Source organism: Acanthochromis polyacanthus, chromosome 8 (assembly GCF_021347895.1).
Source record: "Acanthochromis polyacanthus isolate Apoly-LR-REF ecotype Palm Island chromosome 8, KAUST_Apoly_ChrSc, whole genome shotgun sequence".
In the NCBI taxonomy this organism is placed as follows: Eukaryota; Metazoa; Chordata; class Actinopteri; family Pomacentridae; genus Acanthochromis; species Acanthochromis polyacanthus.
Window position 1 is genome coordinate 2,364,250 of NC_067120.1, and position 22,472 is coordinate 2,386,721.

The 22,472-nt window shown below is 36.9% G+C and overlaps 1 protein-coding gene across 1 annotated transcript in view; it reads left to right on the plus strand.

Annotated features, from left to right (window-relative positions):
- The window catches only part of tspan33b (tetraspanin 33b), a 42,178-nt gene that overhangs the window by 944 nt on the left and 18,762 nt on the right, over positions 1 to 22,472 (plus strand). The window contains exons 2-6 of the mRNA XM_022197920.2: positions 3,889 to 3,946; positions 4,517 to 4,644; positions 4,822 to 4,896; positions 8,579 to 8,674; positions 9,068 to 9,196. Coding sequence (XP_022053612.1) covers positions 3,889 to 3,946; positions 4,517 to 4,644; positions 4,822 to 4,896; positions 8,579 to 8,674; positions 9,068 to 9,196 — 486 coding nt within the window. The remainder of the gene's footprint in view (positions 1 to 3,888; positions 3,947 to 4,516; positions 4,645 to 4,821; positions 4,897 to 8,578; positions 8,675 to 9,067; positions 9,197 to 22,472) is intronic.

Genomic DNA, 22,472 nt, shown 5'->3' on the forward strand with positions numbered 1-22,472 from the left:
CTTCCTCCTGTTTAGCACAGCCACTAAATTCAAAGTTTCTGTAACCAATCAGCGAAAAGCAAAGCCAGACAATGCATCAATGGAAAGCGCCGAGCTGTAGATCTGTCTCTGTGAGCTGCACAGTTTTCTGGATTCAGAGGATTAAATATTAATTTGCCTGAGAATATAATGAACCCTGTCTGCCCTCACTGTCTTTTAGCATAACCTGTGTTTATCTCTCATTACAAGTTCACTCACTATGACCCGGGCTCGTTCGGCAGACATTAATCGGCTCTACAGTCAGTGTTTGCTATAATGAGGAGACATTCTAGACACATATATTTTTAAAGCGTGCACCATTGTGAGACATGCAAATGAGTCCAGGCCACACAACATGCTTTTAAGTTAAAGCTCGGAACTTTTATGGAAATGTAGCTGATATAAATATATGGCCTTAAACCCCTAAAAACTAATTTCCACTTATCTTTAGTTAGATATTTAATGTTTTCCCCCAATTAATCATCAACATAATGTAGTTTCAAGGCAGATATGCTCACTGACTGCTCATTTAACTCAAGATATTTCTTCAAGCATATATAAAAAAAACACCATATGGACACGATAACAAGGTTAAAAACTTGATTTTCACTGGAGGAGGTTTTGAATTAATCTTGTTATACAGGTGTTAATCATATGAAGTTGTAATCAAGAAGTCTGAAAGAAAAGGGATATTTATGATGGAAATAAGCAGCCTGTAAAAGCATCCCCCACCTGACAACTCATTTGCATCAACTCTTAAATTGTTGAACAGCTGAAAAGCAATGAAAACACAGTTGAAACTCGGCCAGACATAACTGGACAGATTATTAAAATGGATAGGTAAAAATGTTGCATAAAGGGCTTTAAAAAGCTAAAGTTAAATCTGCTGTAGGGAGTATTTGGCTGGACATCACTGGATAAAAGTTCCAAATATTTTATCATATTTTAAATCCAGTAACCTGAGAGGAAACCAGACTACTGCACGTCCTCCTGGCTTATTTTAAAAGAAAATCTAGTGTGTGGTGGGATATTTTAGCTAATCACAAGTCTTTTTACTGATCAGATTATATTGCAAGTAGTACAAATAGCAACTAAGTCTATAGTGAGAGCTGGATGTGGTGACGCAGAGACTTAGTCAGAGGACTTTCATGTGGAAAGTTTGAGTTTAAACTGTGGGTTGAAGCCACAAATTAAAGGTGACTTTTAACTAGAAGTGCATGACTGTGTGATGGGGAGCAGTTTAGGTCAGAAAGAGGAGAAGGAAGAGCAGCAGTGTTTGTTTTCTGCTTTTTCCAGATTTCTACCTACTGCAGCTTTAATGGCAAACTGATGTAAATGTGTATATATATGACTATTACAGCTGGGGTGTGCATAAATATCGACAAGGGGAAACAATGCAGCGCTCCTCCTGAAGCTCTTCTCTATTCCTGCTCTGTTCTCATCTCAACAAATGAGTGATTCAGACATTCCAGGTAAAAGTCAACATCGGTTTGTGGTATTCAGACCTCATTCTACTGAGTGAAAGCCCTCCTTCTAACCCATTACACTATGGCAAAATGACCTGTCACGGACTAGACTTTCTAAAACCTGAAAATGGAACAAAGAAGATGTCTAGAAATCTCGCTTTCTCTCAGTCCAATTGAATTAGAATATAGTTAAAGGTCAGTATGGGATTTCTGCCAAGCAAAGTCCAAAAAGTACTGCCAGCGCAGCTCCCACTGTTTGCCTTATCTATTACTTCAGGTCACTAGCTCAAACGTAATGATCTCTTGTCACTAAAAGCTACACACACACAGCTCAAGGTTTGGACTGACCCACAAGATAAAGTCCGACTCTGATCTGGCCACAGCAATTTGGCTCTTGAGGAAGTCATGCATGTCTCCACACTCCTTCATTCAACCTGCTGACCACAGGAACCGTTTCCTAACATATCCCAGGCGTCAGTATGCACTGCGGTTACGGCATAATCAATGCTGTTTGTTTCATCAAGGGTATTCAGTCTTATTAAATGATATGAGCTCCACTGTTGTGGTTATTAGTGTAACTAAGAGACCAGGAGACAACTGGGACTGTTGAGGAGGAGATATAAAGGTAGAAGAGACACTGATGCAGCCATTAAGCCATCCATCAGGCTTTAGTCCTCAGCTTCCACACAAACACACACCATTAAAAGTCTCACTCACTCTCCTGCCACATTACCGCTTGAGCACACAGATCACAGCTGTAACTCTACCAAGTCCCTACACCTCCATTATATCCCTGTTCATCCAATCCTACACAAAAAACAGCAAGGGGGCACACACTGTACAGCGCTCTCACTGTGTTTGGAGCCAATCAGCAACAACTGCAGCTCCAGCAGCCGCACACCGCAGCCTGTGTTGACTTTGTTTATCAGACACGGGCTCAGAAGTGAACACTGCAGCCCTAATCCATCAGGCCTTTGTCCCCGCGTCCCCATGGCTCAGTTCAGCTGGCTTTCACCTCCACACACAATCCCCAGAGAGAATCCTGATTCATCCCTTTGAAAAGCCTGAAAACAGAGCTGGAATACATTCGCTGTGTGAGTGTGTCTCCTGTTGCAAATGCACGCTGCCGCCCGGTTTTCACACAAGCACACACGGTGGGAAACGGACGCACACGCTGCAGGTGCGCACCCCTCCCACAAAACACGCAATGCCCCTTAAAAACCGTGCTTGCAAAAATCTTACAAACAGTAGTTTCAAAGATGTCATGCATCTTCCACATCTTGTGCTTTGGCAGCTATTATCTTGTCAAAAGCAGATTATTGATTTAAAAATAGTCAAATATACCTTTTCAAAGCAACAATTTCCTTCTCCATAGCACAAAATATAGGCTAGATGTAGAGGGCAGCCAAATAAAATGACACCTCTTTCATAGCAAACTATGCCACGGTTCCTGATGACCTCCACAGATCCAGTACAGGCTTTTCACACAGAAACAAAACAGAAATCCATGTTTGTAAAGGCTGAGCAAAAAGCATTATTCTCTATACACGCACACAAATTAGTAATCAGGGGACTGTCTGTGACTCTGGAGGCTGGAAATGAGAGCCAAGCCTTACGGATTGTAATTCAAGGTGAGAAAAACAATCTAACAAAGGAGGGAAATTAGTGTTGACAATGCAATCAACAGGAAGCACTACTTCCACCTGTTTTCCACCCACTTCGCTGTTTTACTGCGTGGATTCTGGTAAGGTGAACCCTCATCTTGAGCAGCGTTACAACACATCCTAAAGAAACAGCGCTGCGTCCTGCAGACGCACACACAAACGCCACAATTAAAACTCGACTCAGTGAAGCTTGGGTGGAAAACAATCGAGAGGTCAAGTTCTTCTCTACGCGAGGGAAGTGAGTCGTGGTGAAACTGAAGTTTCTTCTGCATCAGAATCACAGGTGGACGAGTGTTCTTTCTTTTGTTTGATGTTCCACTTTAACAGCCTCTAAATTCCGATGATTAAAGCTGAGATCCATATGTTTTAGCACTTTTTTCTTGTTGATATCCATCTGTCTGTTAATCATGAACACATAAACTGATGCGGTTGCCATGGCTACAGATGCTCTGCACTCTAAGCACCTGAGTAGGCTTGTCATCACAAATCTAACTACAACTGTCCCAGCTGACGGTGCAAATAACGTCTGTTCAGAATCAGCACACTAAGAGAAACTTACTTTCCTGACAGGAAGTTTTTTGCACATTGATTTTCCCACGCCTAATAAATAAACCTAGAAGGACCCGATGCTGAATTTTTCAAGCAGGATTTGAAGGACAGCCATAACAGAAAATGCAAGTTATCTGTGCGAGTCTTGATGTGAATAAACTTGTATAAAATAACTCCTCTGCTTTTCCCAGGTTTTCTCCTTACTGATTGTTGCAATCGGGGTGTATGCTAAAGTCCAGAAAGCTACAGGTACAGAAAATCTAACTTTTCCTACTCATTGTTCAAACTCCACAACAACTTCCTGTTATATGACTTGGAACTACATGAAATGATTTTTTAAAATAATGTTATGTCAATTTATCTTCAGCTTTGTTTTCACAGTGAATAAAATAACTGCTCCTGTATACACTGTGGCCTCTCAAACAGTGCTGGTGTGAGCTAGCGGCCTCTTTGAAAGCTGTTAAGTTATTCAGACACATAGAAAAAAATGGATGTCACATTTAATGGGTTAGGTTTCATCTTTGTCCTCAGTTCACCTGGTGTCATTGTTTTCACATTTAATTTGTGATTTATAGTTAATGCTCAACCAAAAAAAGATTAATCCAGGCTCATCCCACTGATTATTGTCCATAATCCCCACTAGATCGTTGATGATTTGAGAGAATAAAGGCAGCTACTGTCATGAAAGGACGGCACAAAAAATGGAGACCAGTGTATGAGACGGCATTAATTTAAGTAAAGATGAGAAATGAGGGTAGAAAAATGGGATATAGGATGGCAGCTATGTAAACCGAGGCTGTTTTCCTGTCTTTCTGTCAGACACGGTGCGGGACACGTTCCTGATCGACCCGGCTGTCATCCTAATTGTGGTGGGGGTGGTCATGTTCTTCATCACTTTTTGTGGCTGTATCGGAGCCCTCAGAGAGAACATTCGCCTCCTCAAGACAGTAATAGACCGAACACACACATTACTAATACTGGCACTGTGTTTTGTTTCTGACACGGTAGCTCAAATTACTTTTAATCCAAAGCCAAGTCTTACATCTAGTGTGTAACAGCAAATCTGTCAGTTGTGATTCTCACTCAGGCTGCATTCTAATCTTTTTTGTGTTTCCTCTCCGTAGTTCTCCTTCAGCCTGACATTGGTCTTCCTCACCCAACTGGCCATAGCAATTCTGGGTTTCTTTTACTCCGATCAGGTATCCCGCTCTCTACAAACAATTCTTTACACAGGCTGAGTTATTCTATAATGCGAGGACACTTAAAGGTCATATTTGGTCTCCAGTTCTTTTCCACAGTGACACCGCTATCGACCGTGAGCTCCATTGATTTAGTGTGTTCTTTGCTAGCTTTTAGACATTCTGTCCATTTGTAAACTACAGTGCACACAACTTAATAAGGCAGGCATCTGAACCCAAAGACGGCCCCACTGAGCCCACAGGGGAAATATCTTGTCAGTGTCTGTGCTGCACAGCATACACAGAAAACAAACAGGAAGATATATACACCAGCATCCAGCAAAAAGCAGCGTTTGTGTCACTGTCTATAATATAAACTCTCAAAATGTTTCTCGCAGGCATGTTCATGCACTGACAGAAAATACAGGAGACCTTAGTTCACACTGATGTAAATTTACTTAACTGAGTATTTTTAGTAGCTCCATTTCCATAAGAAATAACAAGATTGTAGTCACCAGTCAATTATTGAGATGTAAGGATGCAGCAGCGTCACTAAATACAAAGGTTTAACTGTAACAACATCAATCGAGGTTTTTGTTTCCAGTGGACCCCTGGAAGCTGAAGTGTTTGTTCTTTAGATAGATGCATGTGTTTGGTGCAAATTCATACAGAAAAACAGCATGAATTATAGCTGAGATCCATTTTCTAGCTTGACTTTCAAGATCAGACAATCTGGATAAACCATTGACTGCACTTAAAAAAACCCTCTGTGATGTCACCTACAGGTGTTTTTGGACAACTGAGTTGAACATCAGTGTGTTTGCTCTGACGGTGTCTAATACTACCTAACTCCTAGATAATTCAAAAATGAGCAAAAAAGTGGAGCATGAAGCATGACAACAAGCCCTCAGACGGGTTTAGGGTTAGGGTTAGGTGTTAGGGTTAGGGTTAGGTCAAAGTTTGTTCATGGTGACGTTTCACCTGAGACACCGGAGTGTCGATATTTACTCAACCGCTAGAGGTCGCTTAACTTCAAAACGTAACACTCGGTCGTAATAAGGGCGTGTACAGACGACCTATGCGGTCGTTTTTTCAAGGAGGACAGTCTCAGCATGAAGGTACCGATCTGTCACTTAAAGCTGCCCTGGCATGAATCGTGCCGAATTTTAAGCTTTTATGAAATCTTAAATGGGTGAGTTATATAAAAATTCACCCATGTACAGTTGTCGTGAATAAGAAAATCAGTCTCAGAGACCAAAACTGTGTTTCCTACCTGGTTCTAAACATGTTCATTTCTGCAGTAAATTTGGGGATTTTAACATAGGGGTCTACGGGGATCGACTCACTTTTGGAGCCTACTCAAGTAGCCGTTAGAGGAAATGGCCTCGTTTTAAAGCTCCATAAGTTGCTGCTTGAGTTTCAGTTGTAGCCTGTCTGCTTGTGTTTTTTGCACCATCACACCTACATTCTGAGTGTGGAATACCTTTGCCTGCTGCAGAAAGACTTGTAATAAACGAGCATCATCTATAAAAGTTTGTAATTTCCCACATTTCCCACACACTTCTGACCCACTGTCTGACTGATAGGGACTGACTGGGTCAATCAAAGACCAATAGTTCCTTCATCTGAATCAATTTTAGGCTTCAAAGGACAGTATTCTACAAGAAAAAAAATCTAATTTAGGTCATTCACTGAAGAATAGGAATCACTTTGTATTGCATTCAAATAATTTCAACGTGGGCTGGATTCCTAATCCTCAGGTTGGCGTACCGCACAATAGAAATGCCTCAGTCTGAATAAGAACAGGTAATCTGTTCTGTGACTGCATGGATGTGTGCTGTATGTACTGTGTACATATATGCATGTGTTTCCCCCCCTCAGCTCCATATACATGTTGATTGATTTGGAGGCTACAGGGATGGGTCTATGGGAGGGATCTGCATCAGCAGCATCCCATTAGGGCTCAGCCGAGACTGAGAACACAACAGCCAGCAGTGGCAACATTCCCTGACATCAGTATGTGGCGGCAAGGTGCTTGGTGCCTGATGATACCTCTGCTCTCTTCTCCCTTGTGTTCTCTGTCAGCGCTCGGACCGCCTGCTGCTAAACAGAGCAGTTTAACAACCCTCTCAGCATCCTTCCTCGCTAAATGATTCAAATGCTTTGGCACTTCAAAGTGGAACCAAATGTTCCATTTCAACAGATCCCTTGAAGGAGACTTTGCCGCTAATGACATAGTGTGACGGTGGGCTCCAAAGCCCACAAGCAAACTGCTCCACGTGGAGACATGGAAACAGTGGGAGGCGCAGGGTGAGGGTGAAGGCAACGGTGTAAAAATCCAAACACAATTTAGTAAAACCACTTCAGGATTCAAATTTTAGGCTATTTTGATAAAGCTCATAGTATTTATCAACATAACCTGTTCCAACAGTGTAATACGAACAATTCACGAAGCCTTCAGCAAACTGCTCACAGAAGTTCATTTCCAGCTTAATGAAATTTTAAAGTTCAGTGGCTTATTAGCATACGCTGCTCCTATTAGCATATATTACGTTTGAACTCTTGTCTGTATAACCATGGCCTCTGTTTTCAGAGTCTTAAAAGACTCAAATTCAACATTCAGCAACAATACCAGGCCTCATTAATAACATGAAAATGAAAATATTATTCTGAAAAGTTTAACTAAATGAAGAGGGAAATAATTTCACTGTCAGAATCAGCCTCATTTAGCTTGAAATCCTCATTACAGATTATTCAGTCAAATCAATGTGTTTGTATTTCTCCTAGTTTTGTTTATTCAACTCAAGTGGTGCTGATGAAAATTACCGCATCATAAGAACAAACGGCTAAGTCCAGGCAATTATCTTCTGCAGCTGAAATAGCACAAAACCTGCATGGGGGCTCTGCGCTTGTTATGCATCACATATATCGATTTCAAAGGCATAAATGGCTTTGTTTTTATCGCTATGTATGCTGTACCCCTGCAGCAGGAGCTCCACTTCTGCTGCCGTCCTTGTTTAGATCCATCCCACAGGATGCTTATACAATGCAAACAAGATGATGCTGTGTGTGCCCCATAGACACATATTAACATTATTTATTTATTGTCAGACAGACACATATATGAGCATAGAATATTCATGGAACAGACTAATGCTGCATAATATATCATTCATAGCCTAAAAACTAATTTTGGAACATGCATCCCTGGATAGTCCTTCATAAAAAATGCATATGCAGTGCAATACAACAATGTACACGTTCATTTTGTGCATGCAAATGACATTTAGGGTACCGTAAAAGCAGATAAAATCTAAAGGAAAGCTGCTCGATTACTCGATTAGCCATGAATGCATGGCTAACAAGTCCTCCGAAACAGTTTTAACGCTGATCTGAAATTATCCAAGATATGATCCATTTAAAGCTCTGTGAGGATTTCCACAGCATCTGCCCAAAGGAGGTTTCACAAAAAGGCACTCTGCAATTCTCTAAAAGTGCACCCTGAGTAATTAACTGAGCAAGAAAACCTGAGAGGTTTCACCATGTCGCCAAGCACCCAAGAAGCCAAGTGATTTAGATGTTTGGAGATAGTTTGCTTCTGGCAATTATTAAAACTTTAAAGACTTGAATATCTTTAAAATGTGGAGATACTAAAGCAAGTATTCTGCTCGGTGTATAAATTCTACCATTTTCCTTCTCTTAGACACGAGATGCTTTGGGGAAATTTGTGAAGAAAGCCATTGTGCACTACAGAGACGACCTGGATCTGCAGAACCTGATGGATTACATCCAGAAAGAGGTGCTGTGGACATTTCCACTTAGCTGTGGCTGTGTTTGTGTCCATAGTTATCCACATCACACAAGTATTGGAAGTGATCACAGCTAGTGGTTTATTGAATATGTCTGACCACTAAACAAAAAAACCCACAGCCAGTGACCACAGTTTTATTTTTTTTATTTTTGGCCTTGGTGAGGGTTTTCCACATGAGAGGCTACATATAACATACAGTTCCTGTACTCTGTGGGTCCCCTCGTGTGATTTTCCACTTCCATCTGCACATACTGGCACATTTGTGAGCCTGGGTTTTCCCATGGGAGAAGCCCAGACTGGCAGGATGTGCAGCACAGACCGAGACCATGCTTCTAAATATACACCTTCTCTCCCATCTCTGTCTCTGTCTCTTTCACTTAGTTCAAGTGTTGTGGGTGGAACAACTACACAGACTGGTCGTGGAACCTCTACTTTAATTGTACGCATGAGAATCCGAGCTCCGAGCGCTGTGCCGTGCCTTACTCCTGCTGCACTCCTGTTCCCGGAGAGGTGTGTTTTACCTGTCTTAACACCGTGTGGACAGTGTAGCTATAGAGTCACTTTAATGCCAAAACACGTCTTCAAAGAAAGCTCATATTAAATTAAATGTCAGTTCACAGCAAGTGCTGGCTATAAAAAGAAACTTCTAAGTCACGTGAAGCAACTACTTTCATGAAGCTCTCCACAAAAACCTGCAGACTTATCAGCCAATACGTACACACAGCGCACTTTAGAGTAGCATATTCACCACTTCTAAGCAGGAGAGGAATATTAAACCAAGTTTAATGTTCAGACAAACATGAGTGAGATGCTTCACTTTGCTCTGAAACAGACATGCAGATGTAGATAAGCCAATGTGCTCCATCGACAGGAAAGGAAAATAACTGCCTTCCTTTCATGTGCAGATAATAACATCAAAAGAGCATTAGCCAGATGCCAGACCTCTGATTTGCTGCCCGCATTTCAGATTTGTTCAGCGATTCAAACACATCTGATGCTCTGCCTCGTAAATTTTCCTTAATATCCGCAAGAAAAAAAATCAGTCAACCAATAAGAGAGCATCGTCCTACTGAATAGCTACCTAGCTAAAATAATGACAAAACAGTGACAAAAAAGTATGAATTACATCAACACAGGCCCACAAAAAGGAACTCACTAAACTTTGCACACTTCAATCAGCATTTTTTTAATAATAAATTAAAATGGTTCTCATGAACAGATGCAGCCCCCATGTCAACTGAAAATGATGTCAGCAGGACAAATAGAAAAGCATTTTCTGGTGCTGACATCGGTTTGTCAGGTGATGCAAAATTCCATCTAGCTCAGTCTATCGGCTATTAATTACTCTGCCAAGGAACGGTGCAGTAATGTGACGATTGGTGTTGGTTTTTCTGTGAATCTGTGAATCTGTCTGTCTGTTTGTGTGAAACATTACTCAAAAACAGACTAACGGATTTGGATGAAATTTTCAGGGGAAGGCAGAAATGACACAAGGACCACCTCATTCAATTTTCACAGTGATGCAGCTTATAGTCTGGATCCACGACTTTGTTTAGGATTTCCCATTGCCAGATATAGCTGCTGACACAGCGTCACTGTAACCGTGACAACAAGTGAACACTGTGTCAGTGACCTGCTGACAATCACATGATTGCATCCTACTACAAACTGACTGATTTATCAGTTTGAAATGAAACAAAAAACAATTGATTAAACTGTGGGGTGTTTCTGAGACCCGCTACATATTTAGGTCATGTATGTAGCAAACCCCAGCCAGAAAATGGTGAAGCTCCTGATGTGTAACAAAGCCTTTATTTACATTCAGCTGTCAGCCTTATTTTGAACACAAATTCACCTTTCTGTCATACCTTTCTTCAGGAAACACTGTGAGATTTTGTTGCCATTCCAGCTGCTTCTAAGTTTAGATACATCCTTTACTAGACAGCAACAGCGTGGAACCGTTTTCTTTCATCTTTACGTGAATTTTCAGACTTTTCGGCAGTGTCTTCATCGTGTCAAGAATCCGCGTCTGAGATAAACACTTCCTGTGTCACTGGAAGAGTGACAAACTAAAAGCCCATAACATTAAAAATACGCCTTAAAAATAAAAGCATGGTTTAGTTTGTTGTCCAACAAATGAAAAAAAGTGCCTGGGTAGCTGTAAAGTGTGGACCGTTGTCAGATTGAACCCTATGGATTAGGAATGGGATGTCACTTATGCGAGTCAAGCCAGGTGAGTGAATACTTTTGGCAATATAGTGTATGTCTCCAAAATGGAACAAAAACGTCATAGTTTAGTATGTTGTCCAAAATGTGGAAAAAAAATGTCATAATTTAGTATGTCGTCCAAAATATGTTAAAAACGTCATAGTTTAGTATGTTGTCCAAAATATGTGAAAAAACGTCATAGTTTAGTATGTCGTCCAAAATGTGATAAAAAAACGTCACAGTTTCGTATGTCGTCCAAGATGTGACAAAAAACATCATAGTTTAGTATGTCGTCCAAAATATGACAAAAATGTCATCGTTTGGCATGTCGTCCAACATGTGACCAAAAACGTCATAGTTTAATATGTCGTCCAACATGTGACCAAAAACGTCATAGTTTAGTATGTCGTCCAAAATGTGGAAAAAATGTCATAGTTTAGTATGATGTCCAAAATGTGATAAAAACGTCATAGTTTAGTATGTCGTCCAAAATATGACAAAAACGTCATAGTTTAGTATATCGTCCAAAATATGTTAAAAAAAGTCATAGTTTAGTATGTCGTCCAAAATGTGATAAAAAACGTCACAGTTTCGTATGTCATCCAAAATATGACAAAAATGTCATAGTTTAGTATGTCGTCCAAAATATGACAAAAAACATCACAGTTTAGTATGTCATCCAAAATATGTTAAAAAAGTCATAGTTTAGTATGTCGTCCAAAATATGACAAAAACGTCATAGTTTAGTATGACGTCCAACAACCAAATATCACTGTGTGCAGGTAGCTAAACTGTTTAAGGTGGGGATTCATGAACTAAATTTTGTCGGAGACGCAGGTTCGAGTCCAGCTTCTGGCCCTTTACTGCAGGTTTTCTACGTCTTCCTCTCCACTTAGCCACTGAATAAAACCAACAAAAAGGCCCAAAAATCTGCTTTTGTAAATACGTCAAGGTTTAGTATGTCGTCCACAATATAATAAAAACATCACAATTCAGCATATTGTCCAAACTGTGAAAAAAAAATGTCATAGTTTAGTATGTCGTCCAAAATATGGGAAAAAAAGTCATAGATTAGTATGGTGTCTGAAAATGGACAAAAAGCGTCATAGATTAGTATGTCGTCCAAAATGTGACAAAAACGTCATATTTTAGTATGTCGTCCGACAATGGAAAAAACGTCATAGTTCAGTATGTCCAACAACTGAAAAATAAGGTGTGCAGGTAGCTCAACTGGGTAAGGTGGTGACGACTGAACTAAATGGTGTCAGAGATGCAGTTTCAAGTCCTGGTTCTGGCCTTTTACTGCAGGTTTTCTATGTCTTCCTTTCCACTGACCGACTGAATAAAACCAACAAAAAGGCCCAAAAACCTGCTTTTGGAAATATGTCACAGTTTAGTATGTTGTCCAAATTGTGGAAAAAAATGTCATAGTTTAGTATGTTGTCTGAAAATGGACAAAAAGCGTCATAGTTTATTATGTCATCCAAAATATGACAAAAACATCATAGTTTAGTATGTCGTCCAAAATGTGACCAAAAACATCATAGTTTAGTATGTCGTCCAAAATGTGACAAAAACGTCATAGTTTAGTATGTCGTCCAAAATGTGGGAAAAAACGTCATAGTTTAGTATGTCGTCCAAAATGTGACCAAAAATGTCATAGTTTAGTATGTCGTCCAACAACCAAATGTTACTGTTTGCAGATAGCTCAACTGGTTAAGATGGGGATTCATGAACTAAATTTTGTCGGAGACGCAGGTTCGAGTCCAGCTTCTGGCCCTTGACTGCAGGTTTTCTACGTCTTCATCTCCACTGAGCTACTGAATAAAACCAACAAAAAGGCCCTCAAATCTGCTTATGTAAATACGTCAAGGTTTAGTATGTCGTCCACAATATAATACGAAACGTCACAATTCAGCATATTGTCCAAAATATGGAAAAAAATGTCATAGTTTAGTATGTCATCCAAAATATGTTAAAAAAGTCATAGTTTAGTATGTCGTCCAAAATATGTTAAAAAAGTCATAGTTTAGTATGTCGTCCAAAATATGTTAAAAACGTCATAGTTTAGTATGTCGTCCAAAATATGTTAAAAACGTCATGGTATAGTATGTCGTCCACAATATAATACAAAACGTCACAATTCAGCATATTGTCCAAAATGTGGAAAAAAATGTCATAGTTTAGTATGTCGTCCAAAATATGTTAAAAAAGTCATAGTTTAGCATGTCGTCCAAAATATGTTAAAAACGTCATAGTTTAGTATGTCATCCAAAATGTGACAAAAAAAGTCATAGTTTAGTATGTCGTCCAAAATGTGACAAAAAAACGTCATAGTTTAGTATGTCGTCCAAAATGTGATAAGAAAAAGTCATAGTTTAATATGTCGACCAAAATGTGACAAAAAAGTCATAGTTTAGTATGTCGTCCAACAACCAAATGTTACTTTTTGTAGATAGCTCAACTGGTTAAGGTGGGGATTCATGCACTGAATTTTGTCGGAGACGCAGGTTTGAGTCCAGCTTCTGACCTTTGACTGCAGGTTTTCTACGTCTTCCTCTCCACTTAGCTACTGAATAAAACCAACAAAAAGGCCCTCAAATCTGCTTATGTAAATACGTCAAGGTTTAGTATGTCATCCACAATATAATAAAAACATCACAATTCAGCATATTGTCCAAAATGTGGAAAAAAATGTCATAGTTTCGTATGTTGTCCAAAATATGTTAAAAACGTCATAGTTTAGTATGTCGTCCAAAATATGACAAAAACGTCATAGTTTAGTATGTCGTCCAAAATGTGACAACAAAACGTCATAGTTTAGTATGTCATCCAAAATGTGATAAAAACGTCATAGTTTAGTATGTCGTCCAAAATATGCCAAAAATGTCATAGTGTAGTATGTCGTCCAAAATATGACAAAAACGTCATAGTTTAGTATGTCGACCAAAATGTGACAAAAAAGTCATAGTTTAGTATGTCGTCCAAAATGTGACAAAAACGTCATAGTTTAGTATGTCGACCAAAATGTGACAAAAAAGTCATAGTTTAGTTTGTCGTCCAAAATATGACAAAAACGTCATAGTTTAGTATGTCGACCAAAATGTGACAAAAAAGTCATAGTTTAGTATGTCGTCCAAAATGTGACAAAAACGTCATAGTTTAGTATGTCGACCAAAATGTGACAAAAAAGTCATAGTTTAGTTTGTCGTCCAAAATGTGACAAAAAAGTCATAGTTTAGTATGTCGTCCAAAATGTGACAAAAACGTCATAGTTTAGTATGTCGTCCAAAATGTGACAAAAACGTCATAGTTTAGTATGTCGTCCAAAATGTGACAAAAAAGTCATAGTTTAGTATGTCGACCAAAATGTGACAAAAACGTCATAGTTTAGTATGTCGTCCAAAATGTGACAAAAAAGTCATAGTTTAGTATGTCGTCCAAAATGTGACAAAAAACGTCATAGTTTAGTATGTCATCCAAAATGTGATAAAAACGTCATAGTTTGGTATGTCATCCAAAATATGCCAAAAATGTCATAGTTTAGTATGTCGTCCAAAATGTGACAAAAAAATGTCATACTTTAGTATGTCGTCCAAAATGTGATAAAAAAAGTCATAGTTTAGTATGTCGTCCAAAATATGACAAAAACGTCATAGTTTAGTATGTCGTCCAAAATATGACAAAAAACGTCATAGTTTAGTATGACGTCCAAAATATGACAAAAAACGTCATAGTTTAGTATGACGTCCAAGATGTGACAAAAAACATCATAGTTTAGTATGACGTCCAAAATATGACAAAAACGTCATAGTTTCGTATGTCGTCCAAAATATGACAAAAAACGTCATAGTTTAGTATGTCATTCAAAATATGACAAAAAACGTCATAGTTTAGTATGACGTCCAAAATATGACAAAAAACGTCATAGTTTCGTATGACATCCAAAATATGACAAAAAACGTCATAGTTTAGTATGTCGTCCAAAATATGCCAAAAATGTCATAGTTTAGTATGTCGTCCAAAATATGACAAAAAACGTCATAGTTTAGTATGACGTCCAAAATATGACAAAAACGTCATAGTTTAGTATGTCGTCCGAAATATGACAAAAACGTCATAGTTTAGTATGTCATCCAAAATATGACAAAAACATCATAGTTTAGTATGTCGTCCAAAATATGCCAAAAATGTCATAGTGTAGTATGTCGTCCAAAATATGACAAAAAACGTCATTGTTTAGTATGTCGTCCGAAAATGGAAAAAACGTCATAGTTCAGTGTGTCCAACAACTGAAAAATAACGTATACTGGTAGCTCAACTGGATAAGGTGGTGACTAATGAACTAAATTGTGTCAAAGATGCGGGTTCGAGTCCAGCTTCCGGCCCTTTAGGGCAGGTTTTCTATGTCTTCCTCTCCAATTCGCTGCCTAATCAAACCAACAAACAGGCCCAAAAACCTGCTTCTGTTCATACGTCACAGTTTGGTATGTTGTCCAAATTGTGGAAAAAAACATCATCGTTTAGTATGTTGTCTGAAAATGGACAAAAAGCGTCATAGTTTATTATGTCGTCCAAAATATGTTAAAAACGTCATAGTTTAGTATGTCGTCCAAAATGTGACAAAAACGTTATAGTTTAGTATGTCGTCCAAAATGTGACAAAAACGTCATAGTTTAGTATGTCATCCAAGATGTGATAAAAACGTTATAGTTTAGTATGTCGTCCAAAATGTGACAAAAACGTTATAGTTTAGTATGTCGTCCAAAATGTGACCAAAATCGTCATAGTTTAGTATGTCGTCCAAAATATGTTAAAAAAGTCATAGTTTACTATGTCGTCCAAAATGTGACAAAAACGTCATAGTTTAGTATGTCATCCAAGATGTGATAAAAACGTTATAGTTTACTATGTCGTCCAAAATGTGACAAAAATGTCATAGTTCAGTATGTCGTCCAAAATGTGACCAAAATCGTCATAGTTTAGCATGTCGTCCAAAATATGTTAAAAACGTCATAGTTTAGTATGTCGTCCAAAATGTGATAAAAAAGTCATAATTTAATATGTCGTCCAAAATATGACAAAAAGTCATAGTTTAGTATGTCGTCCAAAATGTGACAAAAACGTCATAGTTTAGTATGTCGTCCAAAATATTACAAAAAAGTCATAGTTTAGTATGTCGTCCAAAATGTGACAAAAACGTCATAGTTTAGTATGTCGTCCAAAATTTGACAAAAACGTCATAGTTTAGTATGTCGTCCAAAATGTGACAAAAAAACGTCATAGTTTAGTATGTCGTCCAAAATATGACAAAAAACGTCATAGTTTAGTATGACGTCCAAAATATGACAAAAACGTCATAGTTTAGTATGTCATCCAAAATGTGATAAAAACGTCACAGTTTAGTATGACGTCCAAAATATGACAAAAAACGTCATAGTTTAGTATGTCGTCCAAAATGTGACAAAAAAATGTCATAGTTTAGTATGTCGTCCAAAATGTGACAAAAAATGTCATAGTTTAGTATGTCGTCCAAAATGTGATAAAAAAAAAGTCATAGTTTAATATGTCGACCAAAATGTGACAAAAAAGTCAGAGTTTAGTATGTCGTCCAAAATATGACAAAAACGTCATAGTTTAGTATGTCGTCCAAAATATGACAAAAAACGTCATAGTTTAGTATGACGTCCAAAATATGACAAAAAACGTCATAGTTTAGTATGACATCCAAAATATGACAAAAAACGTCATAGTTTAGTATGTCGTCCAAAATATGCCAAAAATGTCATAGTTTAGTATGTCGTCCAAAATATGACAAAAAACGTCATAGTTTAGTATGACGTCCAAAATATGACAAAAACATCATAGTTTAGTATGTCGTCCGAAATATGACAAAAACGTCATAGTTTAGTATGTCATCCAAAATATGACAAAAAACGTCATAGTTTAGTATGACGTCCAAAATATGACAAAAACGTCATAGTTTAGTATGTCGTCCAAAATATGACAAAAAACGTCATAGTTTAGTATGTCATTCAAAATATGACAAAAAACGTCATAGTTTAGTATGTCGTCCAAAATATGACAAAAACGTCATAGTTTAGTATGTCGTCCAAAATATGACAAAAAACGTCATTGTTTAGTATGTCGTCCGAAAATGGAAAAAACGTCATAGTTCAGTGTGTCCAACAACTGAGAAATAAGGTATACTGGTAGCTCAACTGGATAAGGTGGTGACTAATGAACTAAATTGTGTCAAAGATGGGTGTTCGAGTCCAGCTTCTGGCCCTTTATGGCAGGTTTTCTATGTCTTCCTCTCCAATTCGCTGCCTAATCAAACCAACAAACAGGCCCAAAAACCTGCTTCTGTTCATACGTCACAGTTTGGTATGTTGTCCAAATTGTGGAAAAAATCGTCATCGTTTTGTATGTTGTCTGAAAATGGACAAAAAGCGTCATAGTTTATTATGTCGTACAAAATATGTTAAAAACGTCATAGTTTAGTCTGTCGTCCAAAATGTGATAAAAACGTTATAGTTTAGTATGTCGTCCAAAATGTGACAAAAACGTTATAGTTTAGTATGTCGTCCAAAATGTGATAAAAACGTTATAGTTTAGTATGTCGTCCAAAATGTGACAAAAACGTTATAGTTTAGTATGTCGTCCAAAATGTGATAAAAAAAGTCATAATTTAAAATGTCGTCCAAAATGTGAAAAAAGTCATGGTTTAGTATGTCGTCCAAAATGTGAAAAAAGTCATGGTTTAGTATGTCGTCCACAATATAATACAAAACGTCACAATTCAGCATATTGTCCAAAATATGTCAAAAATGTCATAGTGTAGTATGTCGTCCAAAATATGACAAAAAACGTCATAGTTTCGTATGACGTCCAAAATATGACAAAAACGTCATAGTTTAGTATGTCGTCCGAAATATGACAAAAACGTCATAGTTTAGTATGTCATCCAAAATATGACAAAAACATCATAGTTTAGTATGTCGTCCAAAATATGCCAAAAATGTCATAGTGTAGTATGTCGTCCAAAATATGACAAAAAACGTCATTGTTTAGTATGTCGTCCGAAAATGGAAAAAACGTCATAGTTCAGTGTGTCCAACAACTGAAAAATAAGGTATACTGGTAGCTCAACTGGATAAGGTGCTGACTAATGAACTAAATTGTGTCAAAGATGGGTGTTCGAGTCCAGCTTCTGGCCCTTTATGGCAGGTTTTCTATGTCTTCCTCTCCAATTAGCTGCCTAATCAAACCAACAAACAGGCCCAAAAACCTGCTTCTGTTCATACGTCACAGTTTGGTATGTTGTCCAAATTGTGGAAAAAATCGTCATCGTTTTGTATGTTGTCTGAAAATGGACAAAAAGCGTCATAGTTTATTATGTCGTACAAAATATGTTGAAAACGTCATAGTTTAGTATGTCGTCCAAAATGTGACAAAAACGTTATAGTTTAGTATGTCGTCCAAAATGTGATAAAAAAAGTCATAATTTAATATGTCGTCCAAAATATGACAAAAAAGTCATAGTTTAGTATGTCGTCCAAAATGTGAAAAAAACGTCATAGTTTAGTATGTCGTCCAAAATGTGAAAAAAAGTCATGGTTTAGTATGTCGTCCAAAATATGAAAAAAAGTCATGGTTTAGTATGTCGTCCACAATATAATACAAAACGTCACAATTCAGCATATTGTCCAAAATATGCCAAAAATGTCATAGTGTAGTATGTCGTCCAAAATATGACAAAAACGTCATAGTTTAGTATGACGTCCAAAATGTGACAAAAAACGTCATAGTTTAGTATGACGTCCAAAATATGACAACAAAACGTCATAGTTTAGTATGTCGACCAAAATGTGATAAAAAAGTCATAGTTTAGTATGTCGTCCAAAATGTGACAAAAAACGTCATAGTTTAGTATGACGTCCAAAATATGACAAAAACATCATAGTTTAGTATGTCGTCCAAAATATGACAAAAAACGTCATAGTTTAGTATGTCATTCAAAATATGACAAAAAACGTCATAGTTTAGTATGTCGTCCAAAATGTGACAAAAAAACGTCATAGTTTAGTATGTCGTCCAAAATGTGATAAAAAGTCATGGTTTAGTATGTCGTCCACAATATAATACAAAACGTCACAATTCAGCATATTGTCCAAAATGTGGAAAAAAAGTCATAGTTTAGTATGTCGTCCAAAATATGTTAAAAAAGTCATAGTTTAGCATGTCGTCCAAAATATGTTAAAAACGTCATAGTTTAGTATGTCGTCCAAAATATGTTAAAAACGTCATAGTTTAGTATGTCGTCCAAAATGTGACAAAAAAGTCATAGTTTAGTATGTCGTCCAAAATGTGATAAAAAAAAGTCATAGTTTAATATGTCAACTAAAATGTGACAAAAAAGTCATAGTTTAGTATGTCATCCAAAATGTGACAACAAAACGTCATAGTTTAGTATGTCATCCAAAATGTGATAAAAACGTCATCGTTTGGTATGTCGTCCAAAATATGCCAAAAATGTCAGTTTAGTATGTCGTCCAAAATGTGACAAAAAAATGTCATTGTTTAGTATGTCGTCCAAAATGTGATAAAAAAAAGTCATAGTTTAATATGTCGACCAAAATGTGACAAAAAAGTCATAGTTTAGTATGTCGTCCAAAATATGACAAAAACGTCATAGTTTAGTATGTCGTCCAAAATATGACAAAAAACGTCATAGTTTAGTATGACGTCCAAAATATGACAAAAAACGTCATAGTTTAGTATGACGTCCAAAATATGACAAAAAACGTCATAGTTTAGTATGTCGTCCAAAATATGCCAAAAAACGTCATAGTTTAGTATGTCGTCCAAAATATGACAAAAACGTCATAGTTTAGTATGTCGTCCGAAATATGACAAAAACGTCATAGTTTAGTATGTCATCCAAAATATGACAAAAAACGTCATAGTTTAGTATGACGTCCAAAATATGACAAAAACGTCATAGTTTAGTATGTCGTCCAAAATATGACAAAAAACGTCATAGTTTAGTATGTCATTCAAAATATGACAAAAAACGTCATAGTTTAGTATGTCGTCCAAAATATGACAAAAAACGTCATTGTTTAGTATGTCGTCCGAAAATGGAAAAAACGTCATAGTTCAGTGTGTCCAACAACTGAAAAATAAGGTATACTGGTAGCTCAACTGGATAAGGTGGTGACTAATGAACTAAATTGTGTCAAAGATGGGTGTTCGAGTCCAGCTTCTGGCCCTTTATGGCAGGTTTTCTATGTCTTCCTCTCCAATTAGCTGCCTAATCAAACCAACAAACAGGCCCAAAAACCTGCTTCTGTTCATACGTCACAGTTTGGTATGTTGTCCGAATTGTGGAAAAAATCGTCATCGTTTTGTATGTTGTCTGAAAATGGACAAAAAGCGTCATAGTTTATTATGTCGTACAAAATATGTTAAAAACGTCATAGTTTAGTATGTCGTCCAAAATGTGATAAAAACGTTATAGTTTAGTATGTCGTCCAAAATGTGACAAAAACGTTATAGTTTAGTATGTCGTCCAAAATGTGATAAAAACGTTATAGTTTAGTATGTCGTCCAAAATGTGACAAAAACGTTATAGTTTAGTATGTCGTCCAAAATGTGATAAAAAAGTCATAATTTAATATGTCGTCCAAAATATGACAAAAAGTCATGGTTTAGTATGTCGTCCAAAATGTGACAAAAACGTCATATTTTAGTATGTCGTCCAAAATATTACAAAAAAGTCATAGTTTAGTATTTCGTCCAAAATGTGACAAAAACGTCATAGTTTAGTATGTCGTCCAAAATTTGACAAAAACGTCATAGTTTAGTATGTCGTCCAAAATGTGACAAAAAAACGTCATAGTTTAGTATGTCATCCAAAATGTGATAAAAACGTCATAGTTTAGTATGACGTCCAAAATATGACAAAAAACGTCATAGTTTAGTATGTCATCCAAAATGTGATAAAAACGTCATAGTTTAGTATGACGTCCAAAATATGACAAAAAACGTCATAGTTTAGTATGTCGTCCAAAATGTGACAAAAAAATGTCATAGTTTAGTATGTCGTCCAAAATGTGACAAAAAAATGTCATAGTTTAGTATGTCGTCCAAAATGTGATAAAAAAAAAGTCATAGTTTAATATGTCGACCAAAATGTGACAAAAAAGTCAGAGTTTAGTATGTCGTCCAAAATATGACAAAAACGTCATAGTTTAGTATGTCGTCCAAAATATGACAAAAAACGTCATAGTTTAGTATGACGTCCAAAATATGACAAAAAACGTCATAGTTTAGTATGACATCCAAAATATGACAAAAAACGTCATAGTTTAGTATGTCGTCCAAAATATGCCAAAAATGTCATAGTTTAGTATGTCGTCCAAAATATGACAAAAAACGTCATAGTTTAGTATGACGTCCAAAATATGACAAAAACATCATAGTTTAGTATGTCGTCCGAAATATGACAAAAACGTCATAGTTTAGTATGTCATCCAAAATATGACAAAAAACGTCATAGTTTAGTATGACGTCCAAAATATGACAAAAACGTCATAGTTTAGTATGTCGTCCAAAATATGACAAAAAACGTCATAGTTTAGTATGTCATTCAAAATATGACAAAAAACGTCATTGTTTAGTATGACGTCCAAAATTTGACAAAAACATCATAGTTTAGTATGTCGTCCAAAATGTGACAAAAAACGTCATAGTTTAGTATGACGTCCAAAATATGACAAAAACATCATAGTTTAGTATGTCGTCCAAAATATGACAAAAACGTCATAGTTTAGTATGTCGTCCAAAATATGACAAAAAACGTCATTGTTTAGTATGTCGTCCGAAAATGGAAAAAACGTCATAGTTCAGTGTGTCCAACAACTGAAAAATAAGGTATACTGGTAGCTCAACTGGATAAGGTGGTGACTAATGAACTAAATTGTGTCAAAGATGGGTGTTCGAGTCCAGCTTCTGGCCCTTTATGGCAGGTTTTCTATGTCTTCCTCTCCAATTCGCTGCCTAATCAAACCAACAAACAGGCCCAAAAACCTGCTTCTGTTCATACGTCACAGTTTGGTATGTTGTCCAAATTGTGGAAAAAATCGTCATCGTTTTGTATGTTGTCTGAAAATGGACAAAAAGCGTCATAGTTTATTATGTCGTACAAAATATGTTAAAAACGTCATAGTTTAGTCTGTCGTCCAAAATGTGATAAAAACGTTATAGTTTAGTATGTCGTCCAAAATGTGACAAAAACGTTATAGTTTAGTATGTCGTCCAAAATGTGATAAAAACGTTATAGTTTAGTATGTCGTCCAAAATGTGACAAAAACGTTATAGTTTAGTATGTCGTCCAAAATGTGATAAAAAAAGTCATAATTTAATATGTCGTCCAAAATGTGAAAAAAAGTCATGGTTTAGTATGTCGTCCAAAATGTGAAAAAAAGTCATGGTTTAGTATGTCGTCCACAATATAATACAAAACGTCACAATTCAGCATATTGTCCAAAATATGTCAAAAATGTCATAGTGT